The sequence below is a fragment of the Tubulanus polymorphus genome, chromosome 9 (genome assembly GCF_964204645.1).
Source record: "Tubulanus polymorphus chromosome 9, tnTubPoly1.2, whole genome shotgun sequence".
Classification (NCBI taxonomy): domain Eukaryota; kingdom Metazoa; phylum Nemertea; class Palaeonemertea; order Tubulaniformes; family Tubulanidae; genus Tubulanus; species Tubulanus polymorphus.
Window position 1 is genome coordinate 10,280,940 of NC_134033.1, and position 18,643 is coordinate 10,299,582.

The 18,643-nt window shown below is 38.6% G+C and overlaps 1 protein-coding gene and 1 long non-coding RNA gene across 2 annotated transcripts; both read left to right on the forward strand.

Annotated features, from left to right (window-relative positions):
* Window positions 1-11,316: 11,316 nt before the first annotated feature.
* On the forward strand, window positions 11,317-15,402 carry LOC141910753 (nuclear cap-binding protein subunit 2-like). The gene is made up of 4 exons (XM_074801528.1): window positions 11,317-11,494; window positions 13,321-13,502; window positions 14,013-14,151; window positions 15,065-15,402. Exons 1-4 carry the CDS (start codon window positions 11,408-11,410, stop codon window positions 15,167-15,169), a joined length of 513 nt encoding a protein of 170 aa, XP_074657629.1. The 5' UTR covers window positions 11,317-11,407; the 3' UTR covers window positions 15,170-15,402.
* Window positions 15,403-15,568: 166 nt separating this feature from the next.
* On the forward strand, window positions 15,569-18,396 carry LOC141910754 (uncharacterized). The gene is made up of 3 exons (XR_012619923.1): window positions 15,569-15,652; window positions 15,817-16,102; window positions 17,693-18,396. It is a non-coding gene; the product is annotated as an uncharacterized LOC141910754 (long non-coding RNA).
* The last annotated feature ends 247 nt before the right edge of the window (window positions 18,397-18,643 follow it).

Genomic DNA, 18,643 nt, shown 5'->3' on the forward strand with positions numbered 1-18,643 from the left:
CATACGACTGATCTCCTAAACCTGCCACGTTGTTCTCCCAGACGAAGGTGAATGGTGTGTGAGGTGTCGGTCCGAGTCCGCCTTTAAACAGTCGACCATCAGAATAGCTCGAATATTGAGGGGAACTATTGATACTTTCTTCCATCGCTAACACAACGAAACGACCGTGGTTTTTATAGTAATTACGGCGGATGTCTTTACGATCTGCCAACATGAATCGAGCCAAGTAGCACGCCCTTCTCAGAGAGTAATCACGAACTTTACTTGAAGCTGAAACAAAAATGAAACAACTATCAACAAAGTCCTTAGTCTCACAGTTTCTAATTCTCCCGGAATTAAGAATTCTGGAGATTGCTATGAATAGGATTGATCTGATACTGTTATAATCATCAGAGAATGATAGCTGGTATTGTTTGTGAACAGGATTCATTACACCTGACTGGTCAACAGTCACTACTCTGACCAGACGAAGCTAAAAACCTCGTCATTCTACTAGTATGTTCAGCTTGCGTTCTGGAGGTCTCAAGTTCGAGTCCCGGTGACCACTATGCTATGCTATGGGATGAATTACGACCTTAGGTTACTGTTATCTGTTTCCTGATTTTCTAGTGTCTGGTGCAATAGATTTTTTGTTGAATGATTGCAAAATTTTGTTACTTACCAATAACGGGAATGTTATAAGCGTGAAGAAACTTCTGATAGAAATCACCAATTTTAGCGAATGTAAGCTCACGGTATTCAGCTGGTACCGACTTGATATTCGTACATTCTGAGTCGTCGGTTGGTTCTCCTATTCGAACTGTAAATATTCATTCATTAAATATCACAACATATAAAAGGAATTGCACGAGTCTCACAAATAACTAAAATGTGAGTTAATATGTAGTTCTGCTTTTGGTAATCCATCAAATCATTTCGATGAGTAAGTAAAATTTTCACAAAATTAATGAGTAAGGAAATGCATTAACGATGTAATAATATCAAATAAGGGACAACAGTTAGCTTATACAAGAAAGCAGCCCTAGAAAAGAGGAAAAAATATACACAAGATGAAAATGTATGAAAAAATCTTAATGTAACATTATTTTTTTGGGGGGTTGGGGTTATTGATATGTTCTACAAGCTTTGCTTTGCCTTCCCCTCTTATAAATGATGTAAATCTATCCTTGAGTGGTACAATAACATCATTATCTATGTATTGTATACTATTTGTTATAAATGCTATAATTTTCAGAAAAAAAAAACAATAATAATAAAATGATGATAAATTTGCTTTGTTAATGAATTCAACTCACGTTCAGAGTTTTCTATTGCTGAAACATCTTTACAGGCACCACACGCTCGTTTACAAACTTTCCACATAAACTCCGGATAATTGGTGCACTTTCCATCTTTCGCCCATTTTCCACAGTTCGAAGATAGATTTTTGCATAATCCCTTTTTATCGAATGGTCCGAGACTTTTATCTGAAAATTTCATTGTATCCGCTCAGTTGTTTGAATCTTTTTCAATCTATCAAGTATTTCCATTACTCGGTGAATTAACCATTTATCTGATGAGAATGACACCCGAAACAAAACCAGTGAAACACGATGATGCAACGCAATTCGTTATGAATATCCCCAACAAAAGGGCTGCTAGAAAATGGTCTAAATGCGCTTTATTGGTTTTTACGGTTTTGAGAATCAAATGAGCATGACTCTGATAATTTCAGATAGGAATGAATCTAAACCTACAGTATTCGATTTCCGCTGGCGTACAGATATTACACGATACTTTGCAGGTGTTTCTGAAGGACTTGCTTTTATTGCATTCACCATGCTCGGCGTAGTTTTCACAGTGAGATCCGTCATCGATACAAACTGGATCTAATCATAAATTGTTACATATGAAAAAAAATTGATGAAATCGAAATTCGATCAGTGATTTTAAGATAAGTGTTTAGCTTTCGCAGATTTCATGTTAAGATATAGACAAAATGCACCATTTTGAAGTCACTTTAAGGCTAAACAATGATACCTTGTTTCTCCGCTCTGCTGGGCCTAAAAATTTATCCGGCGGCCCCCTATCTACCCTGTACATTACTTTTTTTAAATCGTGATCATTTACCATAACAGACCTGGCCGCTCTAGAAATGTACCGATAACAAATTGTTTCATATTTTACAAAAATGATCCGGCCGCTGTGGAGAAACAAGATATCATATTTGTTTTGCCTTAGAAGCCAAGTTTATTTTGGTATTTTCCGGAATAATTCAAAACAGTAAACAAATATGTGGCCGTCCACCAGAGCTCTAAACAGCTCTTACCCGATGCTCTCCGATGTCGATGTATCGCAGCCGCTTCTTCTATCTAAATGTGATTGAAATGAATATAATAATCCATTCATTTGCGTTTACATAAGATTAGTTATTCATTTACTTAAGTTGTTCGTGATTGGTTTTTGCAGTGTAAGGTTGGTATAGACCTGGATGCTTGCTGGGGATGGAATGTGAAAATACAATCAAAACTCACGCATGGCTATGCACTACCGTATTTTTGAATGGCCCTGGAAATGGACTCGAGCCGAAACAATTAAGATCACGGTACCGATTATTTCATTGTGTAAGTTAATTAAAAGATCAGGCCTTTTGGGACATTGATCTAAGATCACCAAATCACCGGCGGATCCCTGTGATTTTTTCTCTGTATAATTGTAAAAACCAAGGTATTAATAAAACCACTAGCACGAATCGAGGGCTTTAGTGTTCGGAAAGTAACTGATTTTGAGATAAACTGAATGTGTCAAAAGTCTGCGTGGAAAGAAAGTGCGACATGGAGCTTAACAGTGCATTGGTAAAAATGGTTACGTTATGGAACAAGCCTCCGAGCAGCTTAACTAGTAAATGGTCTAACAATTCTATTAAGGAGAAATTTTGCATGTCGACAGCCGATCATTTATGAATAAACGTACACAATGGAACAATCCTCGTCTCTTGTTTTTGGTACCACTCCATTTTCATAGCCATTCGAAGATACGGTGGTACACAGCCATGCGTGACTTATGTTTGCATTTCAACATTCCACCCCACAATATACAGGTCTACTACCGCCCCCCCCCCCCCAAAATGATCACTTTCATAGGTGATGAATGATTGATCAAATAGAACATTTAACACATTTTATGAGTCACACTTCTGTGTAGGCTAGAGCCGAAAAAATAAAAACAATAATCAACATTTCGAATCGTAGCAAAAATAAAACCTTTTATATAAAATACTGTTTGAATCGTCGTAGTTCGGACATGATTCATGTTTTAGACTTTACACTTACGTGGTAAATTGGATTAGAAATGATTTACACATCGAGACTCAAAAGTAGAGTGTGACGAATTAACTAGACTTAAACGAGAGTTTGACTGTAATTGATAATAAAAAGTTTAAAACTACGTACCTTTAGATCTTCACCGTCGAAATCAGGAAAATTCTCTGCTGTCATGAGACTGAACAGGCAGGAACAAATTACAAAGACAATCACTGCACGATGCATTGTGTTCAGTGGTCAACGAAACGTGTAATGAATTCGTTACCGAAATAATTCTATTTTTATCAGGAAATCCTAATCCTTTCATATCCGGGCAGCCACAATTGAACAAATAAAGTGACAATTTATCAGATTTAAACACGACAGCATTTCAGTTTCAGCTGCAGTGAATTAATCACTGAGGAACTTGAGAACCTCGAGGTTCATTCGTGTTCACCTTGAACGAGAAAACAGTGGGCATCGATACAGGACAGAAAAATATGAAGCTCTTATCTCTCGAAAATAGATCCGTATTTAATCCGGATGATGAGTGGTCTGTGTTCGATTTTCTATGATTGAATAGATTTCGAGCCAAGTACGCCACGAGAGAAACAGCAGGCCTGGATACAGGACAGAAAAACATATGGACCTGTTTAATTCATTTAATACATGCCTCGAAAATAGAACTGTATTTAATCCGGCTCCGATGATGATGATCGGGCCTGTGTTTGATTTTCTACGACACAGAACGTTTACAGTTGTTTGTAGAGTCTTTATCTAACACCCCAATCAGGTCCACGCATCTATTTTATTGCACGCGGCAAAGGGCTAACTGAAGTAAAGTCGCCATTCTACGACTAATACGACGTCCATTATGACGCGTGTGTACCATGCGCGTGATGCCTGTGAATAAGGTCTATATAGACATATTTAATTAACTACAGCACCCACTACTGCATGTGAAGGACGTGGCAAAAATATTGAACCATACCAAATGACCTTAGAATTATGATCTAAAACGAAAACAAAACAAAAACAAGAGCCCCAGGGGCATTATGGCCAGCCTCTCGGCTTTTCAATTTCAATTTATTTCACAGAAAAGCAGAATATTAAGATTAGAAAAAAGTTAAACAATTGAAAAAAGAGAGGAAAAATTTACAAATATTTTCATAAATGGCAGATGATGTATTTTGCGGGTTAATTTGTCAATATACACTCCCCGCCCATAGTCAATATAATTTCACTGATTTGAATGCGGAATAGAATGTGAGTTGGATTTTCTGTAATGTTTAATAAAATAAAATTGAATTGGATTTGATTTGATTTGATGTTTTTTGAAGTGGATTAATTTGATATTTTTTGGAGAATAAAATTTGATTGAATTTGCAATTTGAGCACATGGCTATAACTGGTATATCAAGGACTTCCATCCGATTTGAGAAAAGGTTATTTTCCCGGACATTGGATAATTCTCAATGATTTTAACTGTAGTGCAAATAAGAATATTCCAAATCAGCTGACACGGAGATCGATATTGAAATAAAATTTTAAATCTTAAAATAAAACCCGGAAGTAAAACGGTAGACGATACCGCGGGTTCACGTGCACACCTGCAGATCTCTGCGGCTAAGCCAATCATAGAGCAGTCTTTGCTTTCTGATTGGCTTTTTTAAAACCGATATTGCGTTCAGATTTTCGCGAAAATGCTCGTACAAATTTCAACGAGGCCCCTTTTCAAAATTCAGCTCCCTAGGATTTGGAGAATGAATATAATGCTTTAATGAACGATGTTGCACAGTCAAATGGCCATTCCTCTAGAAACCATGTCATCTAAATTCACTGCATTTGTATAGTAAGGCCCAAAAAATGATGCCTTGTTTCTCATTTTCAAAATCCCTGAAAATGACACTGCAGGCAGGTGTTTATCTTTATTTTTTAAACATCAATTCATGGAAATCTGGACCAGGCAGGCAAAATTTGTATTTTTAATGAAAATATTTGGAAGCAATCCATCCTTGTTTTAGCTAGTTGGCCTACGTAGCCAGCTTTCACAAGTAAAATGTGTCATAAAGAGGTTTGCGGGCATGCACTCATACCAGAACCGGGAAATCATTACTAGGCCTATGTGTATTCCCGCTGAATGACATTGGTGATTGTCAAAAACAATTAAACGTCTTTTAATCTTCAACATGCCTTAAATATCTTGGCTGATTGACGGATGACCAAGGCAGACAGACATTTGGTGCCTGTGTCCAATTTCACACACACAACAACTGTGAACGCCACATTTGATATAATTTGTCTACGAATTTATCCCACACAAAACAATTGTTTTATACTCGTCACTGCTCAACGACCGTGAGATAATTCATATCTCAACTTTGGAATAACCTTCAGACAAGAAAATATAATCTCAAATTATTTGTTTTTATCTAAACGCTCATAAATTTCACATTACAACGACTCGATAAAATTCATTCTTAACATTGTCAAACGGTAGCGGATTAAGAAATTCATAATTTAGGTGTTTCTAAAACTGGCCCAATTTAAAGCAAAATGTTCGATTTTGATGAACCATTTATTGCGTGAAATGTTCACATTGTTGAATTGATAATCCATCCAACTCAGTTACATTTTCTAATTCATATTATAAGGGGCAGATTTGGAGGAGGTCCTACCCCAAGAAATCCTAAGTGTGACCAAGGAATATAAAACAAAAACGTGTTATTTCCTCATGCATAATGATGAAGATACAATGGTATTGTGATTTTGGTTGTGGTATTGTGTTTTTTTTCAATTATTACCATGGATTTCATTATTCAACTTCGTGGAAATCCTTTTTCAATTTCTTCTCAAAATTTCAAAACATTTCTTTTGTCGAGTACCCCCTCACAGTCGACGGCCATAATGTCGTAATACGTAATGCATCGTCCTTACAGTAACATTTCCTATGGTGCCCTTTATTTACTTTCCTAGACCCCCACCCCTACAAAAGTCCTTGATCCGCCCCTGACATTTATAAATATGAATTAGATCCACGGTTCCTAGATGGATATGATACGTATGGATAGTGATTTTCTGTACTTTCGTTCTTGTCGATTTCATTAAAACCAAATTTCTACCGTAAGGTTATCTATCACGCCTGGAGGTGCATGTGTTATAACTCTGAACTTTGGTTTAACCTTCTCTTCAAACAACGATGCCTCGATGTTTAGAGGGTTTGATATGCGCGTATCGTTGATGTACATATCTCCGTTTGTGCATCTCACTGAAACCCATTTCAATTCGCTGAAAACATTTCTATCGATTCGAAACATCAATGAGTGTTTCGCTGGAAATTTGGTACACACAACTTTATCCATTCGGTGAATGAATATAGGATATCTATCTATGTTAAACGTTCTCTCACCACTTCCACGGGCAAAATAAGAAATCGAGTAGTTTTTTATATCAATTGCATCCTTTTCGTACCCGAAATACAAAGACGGATTTCTTTTCGGAAAGGTTACAGCTTGGCTGTCGTTGACCCCTTCGACAAGTATTATTTCCACCTTTCCTCGTCCAAATTCGTAGATTGTCATATTGGCTCCCTCCCCGAGGACGATTCCGCGTTCAGTATCAACTTTTTCAAAATCGAAGAAATAACGTAGTTTGCCCAATTTTGGTTTCACGACTGCAACAGCTGAAAATGAAAGCGTATAGTGTCGCTTTGAAGGCATGCTATTAAAGTGTGTTCGTGGCATTCATTTCCCAGGTTTGTGGGTTCGAATCCTGCATCGGTTTGGCAAACAGTCATTTGTCATTTGAGTCTATTTTCATTAGATAGTCGAGATTACTGGAACTGAGGGTAGGCAATGAACCTACCTGTTGTAACAGCGATGGTTCTAGTAATGGTACTGGTGCCGCTGTTGTTGCTACTGCTGTCGGTTCGTCCATCATTACTTTTCTGAAACAAACATGAATAAGAACGTATTTATTTGGCAAATTATTGCGCGCATTCACCTCGGTAACATGAACGTATAATTGTTCTCAAGGGACCAAATCGAAATTGACAGTGATAATAATCAAACCCATTATTTGCAAATTTTGAAGATAACGAAGATTGAGAAGACAGGAAGATATTTTCTCAGTGAGTTCCGGGAACTCATTCTGACTCGGAATGTCAAAATCGAAGCGTCCCAGTGCTCACTGCTCACTGCATTATTTGAGTCTGCTCGAGTCTTGACCTAAACCTGAATGAAGGCATTTTTAACCAAGGGTCTAAAGCTCCAATCAAGTTGAAAATTATTTCAAACAATGATGCAAAAATCTGACTCAATATATGCTATATCAAAATCAAAAACAGGTTTGTTTTCATTAATCATCGGAAGGTAAGAACCACATACAGTGTAACGTAATAGGTTGCAAATATTCACATGAATGTTTCCGATATTTTGATATATTAAACAAAACCCATAAAGGATGAAGATACGTTATTCACAAATGGCACTCCAGACCCTCACTTGAGAATGATTACTCTGTTTTGGATAATTCTACCCTACTTTACTACGCCGCGGGCCACTTGGTGTCCGGTGTGGATTCTTTTTTCAACGATTGTGATAACCGTTGGGGAACTTGAGGATTTACGTTTTCCAGCCATCTGGTCAGCTAACCGCTGCCAATGAAGCTTACGTTCCCTGTACGTCTTATTGTATCTTTGAGCGTTTAGATGAATTCAGCCCGACAGGGCTAGCACGTATGAAATCTTGCCTTTTTAAATTTGCTTTTTTAATATAATGTTTAACTTTCATCTTTTGGTATGAGTTTGGGTTTTTGGATGTTTATGTTGGGCTTGTCTCTGCCGAGTTTTTAGTGACGTTGCTTGGGTGGTCCCAGTTTTTTCCCATATCTAGCTCTTTAGTATGTCCGCACAACAGAGTGTGAGAATATTATAGCATTATCACTTCGGGGCGCTACGAACAGATGGATGAAATCGGTTTGGCTTTGGTTTAGATACGTCCATGGTCTGATTGTCGCACGCTGGGGCTCACGCCAATACAAACCCTGGCCGCAAAATCTTCATTGGTCTATGACATCGACCAAGATTTCTTGGGCGGACGGGTTCCCGATCGGCGTCACCAGTCTATATATCTAGCCAACGTGGTATTTTGTAGAGGCAAACGTCGTGCCGGTAAAAACGCCTTGATTGGTTCGACATATAAACTCGTGGGCGCTGAGCGAGGACCCGTACGACTAGATTTATATAATTGAGCAAACTGTGAAATATGAACTATCATCATGCATTATGCAATTTTACAGGATATTTCGCGCATCATTCTGCTTATACTTACTAGCTTAAATCAATATGCATGTTTCATACTTTCAGATAATAGCATTGTTTAAAGATTAAAGATGATTATGAATTGCGCTGCAGGCTTTTAAACAAAAAAGCAGAACGCAGGGATAAAACAGTGGTACGAATATTGAGTTATTAGAAACCTTGAAAAAGACATTTCTCCTGATGATATTATTCTTTTACAGAAGAAAGAAAATATGTTGAAATGTTGCAATGATTAGAATTAAGATGTAAGATCCAATTCATTCGGATACCCCAGGGCCATACTCTCATCTGGAAAATTTTCGTTTTGAAATGTGCTTTCTTCCTATCTAGTCAACACGCGGGATCATCAACTTAGAGGACTTCTACATCAACATCTACCCGAGAAAAAACCCAATAAACTATCGAACTATTTACACGTAGAAAACGACCAAAAAGATATAAAAATGGACAAAATGATGTTTAACCTTGTCATATAGCTATTTCCAGAATCTCAATGTATTAAATTAGGCAGCCAGAAAAATTCATCCCAATCAGTCGCTTGCCGGTTCAGACTGAATGGAAGATTGTTTGGATGAACCAGAACCGGATTTCCAATTATGTACTTCGATTTAAAAATATTCTGTTAACTCGACCGCTGATCACACAACTATATCTGTACTTCGACTTCCGATTTCAAAATCAAACCCCCTGTTTCGCTCCCGGCAGGTGTGGTGGGTCTGTAAGGGACACTCAATCGAAAATTCAAACGAAATTTACCAACCAATTGAATAAATAACGGGGACAATCCCTATTTCAAAATTAAAAAAAAGATCCAAATCATTGGGATTCTTCAAATGAAAACGGCTTCCAAAAATTCATTTGACTACACCAATTCGTTTCAGAGTAGTGCAGTACTTTTGATGCCAAGGCTTTGTGTAGCGGATCAAATCAAGCGCAATCGCATATATTCGCTCAGATCTTAACAGGAACTGAACTACCGGCGAAATAAAATAGGGTTGTTTACCGATATAGTCAGACCCGCATAATACCAAGTTTCCTGTTGGACTTCACAGCACTGATAGTGAGTCCAGGAAAAATTCACTCTCAAAAAATATTTGAATGAACCTACCTTATAGTACTTGGTTTTGCCGTTGGTGGTGTTGCACGCGTTGTCAATTTTGACGTCATACAGGTAATAATGCACTCTGTTGGACGACATGGCCGAACATTTCTGATCATTCATACAATCCCGGGCGTTCTCGATGACGCTACGAACATTTGCGATGACGCGGTTTGTTTTCGCCCAGTTTCGTGAGTTATCTCCGCTGTGTTTGTCGCCTATCGAACATTCTGGCAGTCTAGTGAATTTCTGAAAGCGGAACTCGGCAAAAACCTCGGACGCGACGAGACAGAAAACACCGGCCAGTAAAATGTTGATTGAGTTCATGATCGTGTGTCGAAATTGTCAGTTGAATGAGACGGATGACACCAGATGATGATAATATATAATTCAAAGCTGATTAGAAGGGTCGGATCTAATTGGCTGTTTACCCACTCAACCTTCCCCCTCCATTTAGAGAATCGATCGAAGATATCGGTGGCTCATTATTATTATCTTCTACTCCGGGAAGAAAAGTTTTGTTCAATGCAGTCAACCACTCAAACTTGTATTGATCTACTGAAAACATGGAAGAGCTCTGAACCAAGAAGCATAAAATTGATAATATAGTTGGTATAGAGAACGGTGCCGTATTGTGATAAGCTTCTTACAATCATTTCCAAACTAAAAAAGCAGATAAAATTTCCGAACGTACAAAATGAAAAGGAGAATACGGATTTTCCTAATCTGCTGAAAATTCGCAAGTGCGATGGATGACACCAAAAACTGATGGTTGTCCAAACACTAGATCGACCCCATCGATGAGTTTGATTTGATACCGATTCAGTCACGAATAAATGAAAATCTTCTTAAAATCGGTTATGTATTTAATAATAACTCTCCCAGAATGCATCTCTAGAAATTGACGAAAGGTGAAAGATGATGCAACTCGATTGGTCCCGAGCTTATGTCGGTTCCGATCGAAAGAAATCCGCCTACCGTAGGCCTGAGTAGAACGGGACAACTAGCCGGCTTATGTTGAACGGAATTAGTAGCATCAACTGGCGGCCTTTTGCTAAACCCAGAGTTGAGTCGGTAGCGGGCCGCGTCGAGTCGCATGACTATAAGCTAGCCCAACCAACTATTGAGCGTTAATCTGGTTAAGATACCGTATTTATACCATCCCAGGATGAATCCATAGTAGATATTCTCACCAGTATTTGATATTTGACGCCGTCTTTCAGGAGAGCTGTATAGTGACTGGCACCGACGGCAAGATTTGCTTTGCACCAAGAATACGTTTACCAAAAACTAACTACTTAATTTTTCGAGAGGAAAATTTTGACTTGTGTACTCAGTTCTCCGAGAATTTAGTTTACTACCAAAAGGCATGATGACCTTCAGACGGGAGTAGCTCCTAGGATCGGAACCACGTGCACTTCGGATACTGACTATTCTTTTTACTACATGTAGCATCACGGTAGGAATATCGAGAGTCAGATCATGGCCATGTCATACTACCGGTGTGCTGTCCGGTAGAAAAATCACGGGCCGGGCGGTCCATGTGAACTAACTAAAGTCCAGAGTCCGTGTTTTAGATGTTACATCCGGTATCCTATAAATAGGGAACGTGGGTAGTCTGTAAACAATACGGTCAATAGAGTGTAGTTGTGTAGTTTGAGTTGTTTCTTTAATATCTGCGCGTTTAAAAAGACGCTGCTACGAAAAATGAAGAGATCTTTTGATGCGTCGTTTAAATCCCCAGAAGCGGCCGGATCTGCCGCTCTAAGCGCTTACAGAGATCAGCATTTCAGGGTTCGTAAAAACCTCAACAATTCCAATACAAAATCAAATTCAATTCGAAATTAATCTCTAATTTGCGATGTAACTTCCTAATCAGAGTGATCAGATCACATTGTCGCTAAAGCTCAACGCTCAAGAATTTGCAGAAACCGTTTAAAAGTGTGTAAAGTGTAGATTCCGCGCCTTTCGTAAAATACCGGCGGGTTCAATCAGTTTTATACATATCGAAAGAAGACAAGTGGATATATCGGTCCTCCTAATTACCGAGATGACGTAATTTACCGAGATCAACCCACAGGGGTTTGGCGATGGGCTTGGATTTTATTTCCGGGTTGTTGATAATCTTGCGAGAATGGCGCTAAATATGAACTGCGAATAAATTCAAAATATCACGGAAATACCTTGTGTTTATATTGTTTATTTATCCGCTATAAAGTTCTGATAAACAATTGGTCGTTAAGAATCATTATCAGACGGTCGTTACGCTTTTCTATATAAAATAACAAGGGATGAAACGCCAGGCCTCCGCTGTACTTAAATTTTCAGCCAGAAAGTTGGGACAGTCACGTGACATTCTGATGACGTCATCGCATTTAAAACTTCAACATGAAAAGTTAACATATTCACAGACCGATATCAATTGTCAGATTATGATTCATATGAAATAAATAACAAAAATATAAAGAATAAATTATGATGGAATATATAATTCATAGTAAAAAAATGCATTTGAATGTAAGTTATTCTCAAATTATTTTTCGTATCATAGTTTCCGTCTTAGATGCTTCGGGTTTGCATTTAGTCAAATAAGAAGCGTTAAGTCACGTGACTGTCCCAACTTTCTGGCTGGCACGACTTGAACTGCGTTTCATCCCTTGTTATTTTATATAGTAGCGTGACGACCGTCTGATAATGATTGTTAACGACCAATTGTTTATCGAAACTTTATAGCGGATAAATAAACAATATAAACACAAGGTATTTCCGTGATATTTTGAATTTATTCGCAGTTCATATTTAGCGCCATTCTCGCGAGATAATCAACAACCCGGAAATAAAATCCAAGCCCATCGTCAAACCCCTGTGGATCAACCGAGAGATGACATGAAATATAACATATTTATTTATTCCTTATCCATTCTAACACTTGAAATCATATTATATCAGTAATAAATACCTGCTGGAGTCAAATATCAGGACAGCCGAACACTGCCGATGATTGCCGAAGTTTGTTCCGAATTGTCAATCTTAATCCCGAAATATAAGGAGCACCCATGATTTCAATTGTAGATGAATTTTTGGAAAACTTGACCCTGTTTTAGCTCTGTTAAAGATTTCAACTGGCAGCAAAATTGATTTTTGAAAATTTGCCGGAGGTACGACCACCAGATGGCATGATTGTCTGTTGGAAATAGCCAAATGTCTCTTTGGGGGTAGATTTAAGCATTACGGAGATAGGAGCGTTTCCAGCCTTTCAATAATAGGCCTAGTTCTTTACAAAAATGACCGGGCCACTGCGGTGAAACAAGGAATCATTTTTGTTTAAGCCTGAATTACTGCGTCATTCATTTATTACGTACGCATTAGGGGAGGGGGAGGGGTCAGTGCGATTGCGTACTGTAATGCTTAACGTATATGAAAAAATGGCCGATTTTGCGTACAGAGGGGGAGGGGGGGTTGAAAAATTCAAATTTCATGCGTACGTAATAAATGAATGACCCCTAACGAATTTCCATGCGTCATGTACACTGGGCTTTACCAATCTAATGTTGCAGCAGTGCCACCAAGTGAGCCATGACAAAACATGAATGTCGTTGTTTAATTATATTCATACACAGGGCGACCGGAAGCAACAAGAGGTGTGTTTATTAACGAGCTGTACGCTATACGTCGGTAATCTGTCGTTTTATACAACTGAGGAACAAATCTACGAGTTATTCTCGAAATGTGGAGATTTAAAACGAATTGTGATGGGACTGGATAAATTCAAAAAGACTCCGTGTGGATTCTGTTTCGTAGAGTATCCTTTTACTATATTATTCCACCACTAGGGGGCGTTTAACCCCCTACTTCTATGTAGATTCTGTTCATGCCCTGTTTTATAGAGTACCCTTTTGCTATATTCTACCTCTAGGGGGCATCAACCCATTCCTCCTCTCCCTACCTCCTTGTGGATTCTGTTTTATTGAGTACCTTTTGCTTTATTCTTCCACAAGGGGGCATTATGCATCCATCCTGTGGATTCTGTTTTATAGAGTATCATTTTACTATATTCCCCCACTAGGGGGCGTTCAAACCCCTTACCTCCATGTAGATTCTGTTCATACCCTGTTCTATAGAGTACCATCATGCTATATTCTAACGCTAGGGGGGGGGGCATTTATCCTCCTCCCTACATCTATGTGGATTCTGTTTTATAGAGGAACCATTTTACTATATTCCACCACTAGGGGGCGTTCAACCCCAACCCCCCTGCTCGAGTGAGAATCGGTAAGAGCGTTGATAATTCCTTGATGGTTTAACTGTATAGATATTATCTGAGAGAAGATGCAGAGATGTCGATGCGTTACATCAACGGAACGCGTTTAGATGATCGCATTATTCGAACTGATTGGGACGCGGGATTCAAAGAGGGACGACAGTACGGCAGGGGTAAAACAGGAGGACAGGTAAATATACACCTCAGCCTATCAACAGTAACTGATTTAAGGCAGGCGCGGATCCAGGGCCATACAGTGACTACAGCACAGTGAAAAAAGGGCACCAATTTTGGGAAAGGGCCAGTATTAATGCCCAGCGAGTGAGTTTGAGTGCCATTCATTGGTATCATGCCACTAGATTTGCCTTCACATTCAATTTGCTTATGCCTTTTTTTAGATTTTTGGCGAAATTTGCCCATTTTCTATTAAATTCATAGAGCAACAATAATGTCTCTTTCAGAATAGTGCCCCTTTGAATAAAAAAAGAATGCCTTAGATTGCCTGTTATGATTTTGGGAAATTTATCTCATTCACATTTTGCGTTAGGCCAAGTACAGAAAAGCAATTATTTTTTATGGCGCACAAATCGTGTGCCCTTTTATTTACTTTTTTCCCATAAATATAAATATAATTTTTAAACATAAATTTTTCAAGGGCATTTGAAAACTGCGACTACCGCACGTGCTGCATGTGCGATAGTCTGGATCCGCGCCTGTAAGGAGTGTTGTGAAGGAGCCGTGTTAACCTAGTGTCGAGTCCGTAAAACAAAAATACAGATTGTCAAAAAAATAGCCTTGTTCCTCAGATCAGCCATTTTTGGGGGAAAGACGAGGGATTAAGAAGGCAGGTTTCTGTTGCCGCGGTAACAAAATGAGTAACGACCTTGAAACATAAGAAAGTGTGATCATTTTGATAAGAAAAAAGGAAAACCAAGTTTCTTATTTTTTGGTGACAAACTTTAAAATGAAACTGATGAGAAACGAACGTATTTTTTTGCGTGGCCTCGTGCACTTTATAGTTTTAAAATACCGTGTACTATTAAGTAAAACTGTATTTACGGTTTAGTGAAGTAACTTATGATTTGAGAATGTTGTATTTACAGGTACGCGATGAATACCGAACTGATTTCGACAGCGGTCGCGGAGGATATGGCAAAATTATCGTCAGTAAAATTCCGGATTCTTCGCCGAAAAAAGCGATCACTTGATCGCATGATCATCGATCGCTTTCTCAATCCGGACTCGCATTTTATACTATTAACACCGGGGATGGTGGATGGGGCAGGACAGTCGGCTGGACTTGGATATTTTTAATTTTTACACTAAAAGACGATTTGTGTCGATAAAAAGATGTTTCTGTTTAATATAACAGTGTTCCACTGAGCTGTAGTAGTCAGAGCCTGTTATTTCATGTAAGCTTATTCAACTTGTAAATTAAATTTAGAAAAAAAACAATTTTATTTTTCCGAGGTCTTATTTCTATTTGCTGGCGTTTTTAATGTATAAGGTTTTAATTAAATTTTCTGCGCCCTCTGATGTATTGTTTACTGGAACAAGCCGCTAGGAAAATACTGTCGAACATTGGGGTTCGAACCCGATCATTATTTGATTAAGGGACATCAAGAGACGCTGGAGGGCTATCGATTGTTTACGTTTTGTCAGGATTTTTAGGCTACGTTGTGAATGAGAAGGTATTTGACGTTTGTAATAATGTCACGTGCCTGTGTTTAAAATGGGCGACGATAAGCGACGTAATTGATTAATGAGCTATGATAATGAGGGCTGTTAAATCCGAATATTCAAACCCAATTCAATCAATTTTATTACTGTCTGGAACTGCTGATATATTTTTTAGGGTAACCGGTTAATGACACTTGGCAGGACACTGAGAAATGAAGATGTAGTAATCTGGCCCAGTCTCCTGCTGTTCGTGATTCCGTCCTCTAACCAGGGTACCCCGGCCGGGCTACACGTGCCTACCGACTGGATTTGGACTTCCAACCAAGCTCTGTCGCCGTCGTGATGTCGGGAAATCCATTCCTGATCGGGAGATTTGACGCATTCCACTTGCAGAAATATTTATTTGTTATTATTTTATTCGTGATAATCAGCATCATTTCATATCTGAACGAGACATCGAAGTAAGTTCGTCATTCAGGCGGCTCATGCCACCACAGGGGGCTCGTATCAAGAGTTGTAGGTAATGGAAAAAACGATAATCTGTTAATCCATTATGTATAGGCCTAATAATAGTCTATTTATTAATTGATGAGACCTGTTTTTCTGGGATATTTTGCTTACTTTTTGGGGTACATACCTCATTTATGTCTTAACAGAATGCCAAAAATCGCGGACAACTACTGAATATTCGATATTATTCCAGTTCTGTACCGATTAGATGGATTGGCAAAAAGACTTCTTAAGTCCAGTTGAATAAGAGAGAAAATCCTCCATTTTGTGAAATTTCTTGAATTTTTACATTGTCACCATGCCTACGAAATGAAGTTATTTTTCTTGGGGTCCCAACAACTAAATCAGGATGGCGTAGACATGGTAACAATGTAAAAATTCAAGAAACAGACATTAGTATATATAAAATAACAAGGAGGCTAACGACGCTCACAAACTACTCAACTTCAGTCACTTTCTATAATCCAGGGATGATATGAAAGCTGATAGCTTCCTGCTTCTAACGAAACTAATCCCGTTAACTTCCAATGAAAAACTTCGTGAATTATTTGTGTTTGAACGCGAAATTAAGGCCGAAATCGTTCGTACCGAAATATGCTATGACGCCTGTTTTCGCCTATATTTTCTGAATATTGCGGTTGTTTCGTTATTCGTTTCGTTATTGAAGTTAACGGGATTAGTTTCGTTAGAAGCAGGAAGCTATTAGCTTTCATATCATGCCCGGATTATCGAATTTGGATGAGAAATAACGAAATAGTAAGCGACTGAAGTTGAGTATTTTGTGATCGTCGTTAGCCCCCTTGTTATTTCATATATACTATAGACATAGGATTAACAGATTATAGTTTTTACATAACCTACAACTCTGATACGAGCCCCTGTGCATATATACCACCAACAACAGACCTCTGATCCAAATATCAATCTGCAGCAAACAGCCTAAATCTCTGAATGAACATATGGTCAACCCCCGATATGCCACCCTCCCATATACCGCCGCCTACTGCCAGATACCGCCATACTCTCTATACCGGGTACCGCCAAAATCATTCTGCAGCGATGTGGACGTTTATATCGGAAGTTGAATGCATTAATGTCTATTGCAACTTGTCTCGTGAGGACATCAGGTGGACTGCTTGCTCAGTCAGTTTCGATGGTATATATACGACCTGATATAAGTCTTAAAATAGGACCAGAATGGGCTGGCAGTTGAACCTACGAGCAATCATCTTGAGATAATTGCTTGTAAGGTTGAACTAACATCGTTTTTTAATCCATTCTACTAAGGATTGCAAAAAATTCTTCAACCGCCGGCCACTTATACCACCTACTGGTCAGAGGTACCACCAAAACTGACCGAGCTAGGACACCCGATATCCAAAAGACATTAGACTTTCCTAGGGTTTAGGGTCAAGAGGCTGCAGGTTCGGGATAACTGTATGAATTTGTTTGTGGTTTTCTGGATTCAACTTTTTGAAATCTGCTGAAAATTTACTCGCCAAAAGGTGTTTACTAAGTAAAACTATTTGCTGTTCTTTTAGGACTTCGAACATTCCTAGATTTATAGCCGGTAGAAATAGAATGGTAATCAGGGATACTGCGCTGCATCTGCACAAACAGTGGCGCCGCTCGGAGCGATCGGTTTCAGACGACGACGCAGGCCGCGGCACCGGCGACGTTCAAAAACTGTCATTCATCAAACCACATTCAACACTCGAAATCAGTGAAATGAAAGTTTCTAATTCGCTAATTCTAATTAGCAATGGATCGATGACAATTACCAGCAAGGCTGCGTCATCTGGGACCGGAAGGGCTGCATCATCTGCCACCAGCAGGCCCGCATCATCTGAAATTGCGTCACCCAGAACTGCTTCCAATCGGACTAAATCAAAATCTATCAGTAAAAACGACAATATAAAGTTACCGTTCAATAATGTAAGGATTCCAGGGTCACCTCCGACATTCATTAACAAGATAATCGATCGCTTAATAGTTAGGGTAAAAAGGGGACAGAAAAGAGGGGGCATGTTTTTTCATAGAAATAACTCATCAATTTTGAAATAATCTATAGGTTTGATTTGATCAAACTCTAGTTCGCTGTGTATGTCTCATCTCTCAACACCTGTGATGTGTTCTTCTGCCATAGTTATTTTTGTTTCTTAAGTGAATTGATTTGAGATTTGGTACTGGTTCACTTTTACTGAACGTTATATTTGTTTGTGTAATCAAAATTGCAATCATTTAGTCGAACAAAATGTATTTTAATATGGTGAATATTTACTATAGTTGTCTATGTTTTCTGAATAAATGTCTGGAAAAAGGTTATAAATTTCGTCTTCACGAATTCTTTGTTCACTATTGGAAAGATCTCTGACCCCTTTTCCGCAATTTGTAATTTTGTAAATATGAATTTATCTGTTATCAACAACCCGCATGCCGGCACCCGCCAAGAACTGCGAAAGACTGCTAAATTAATTTTTTCTCCAAGGTCC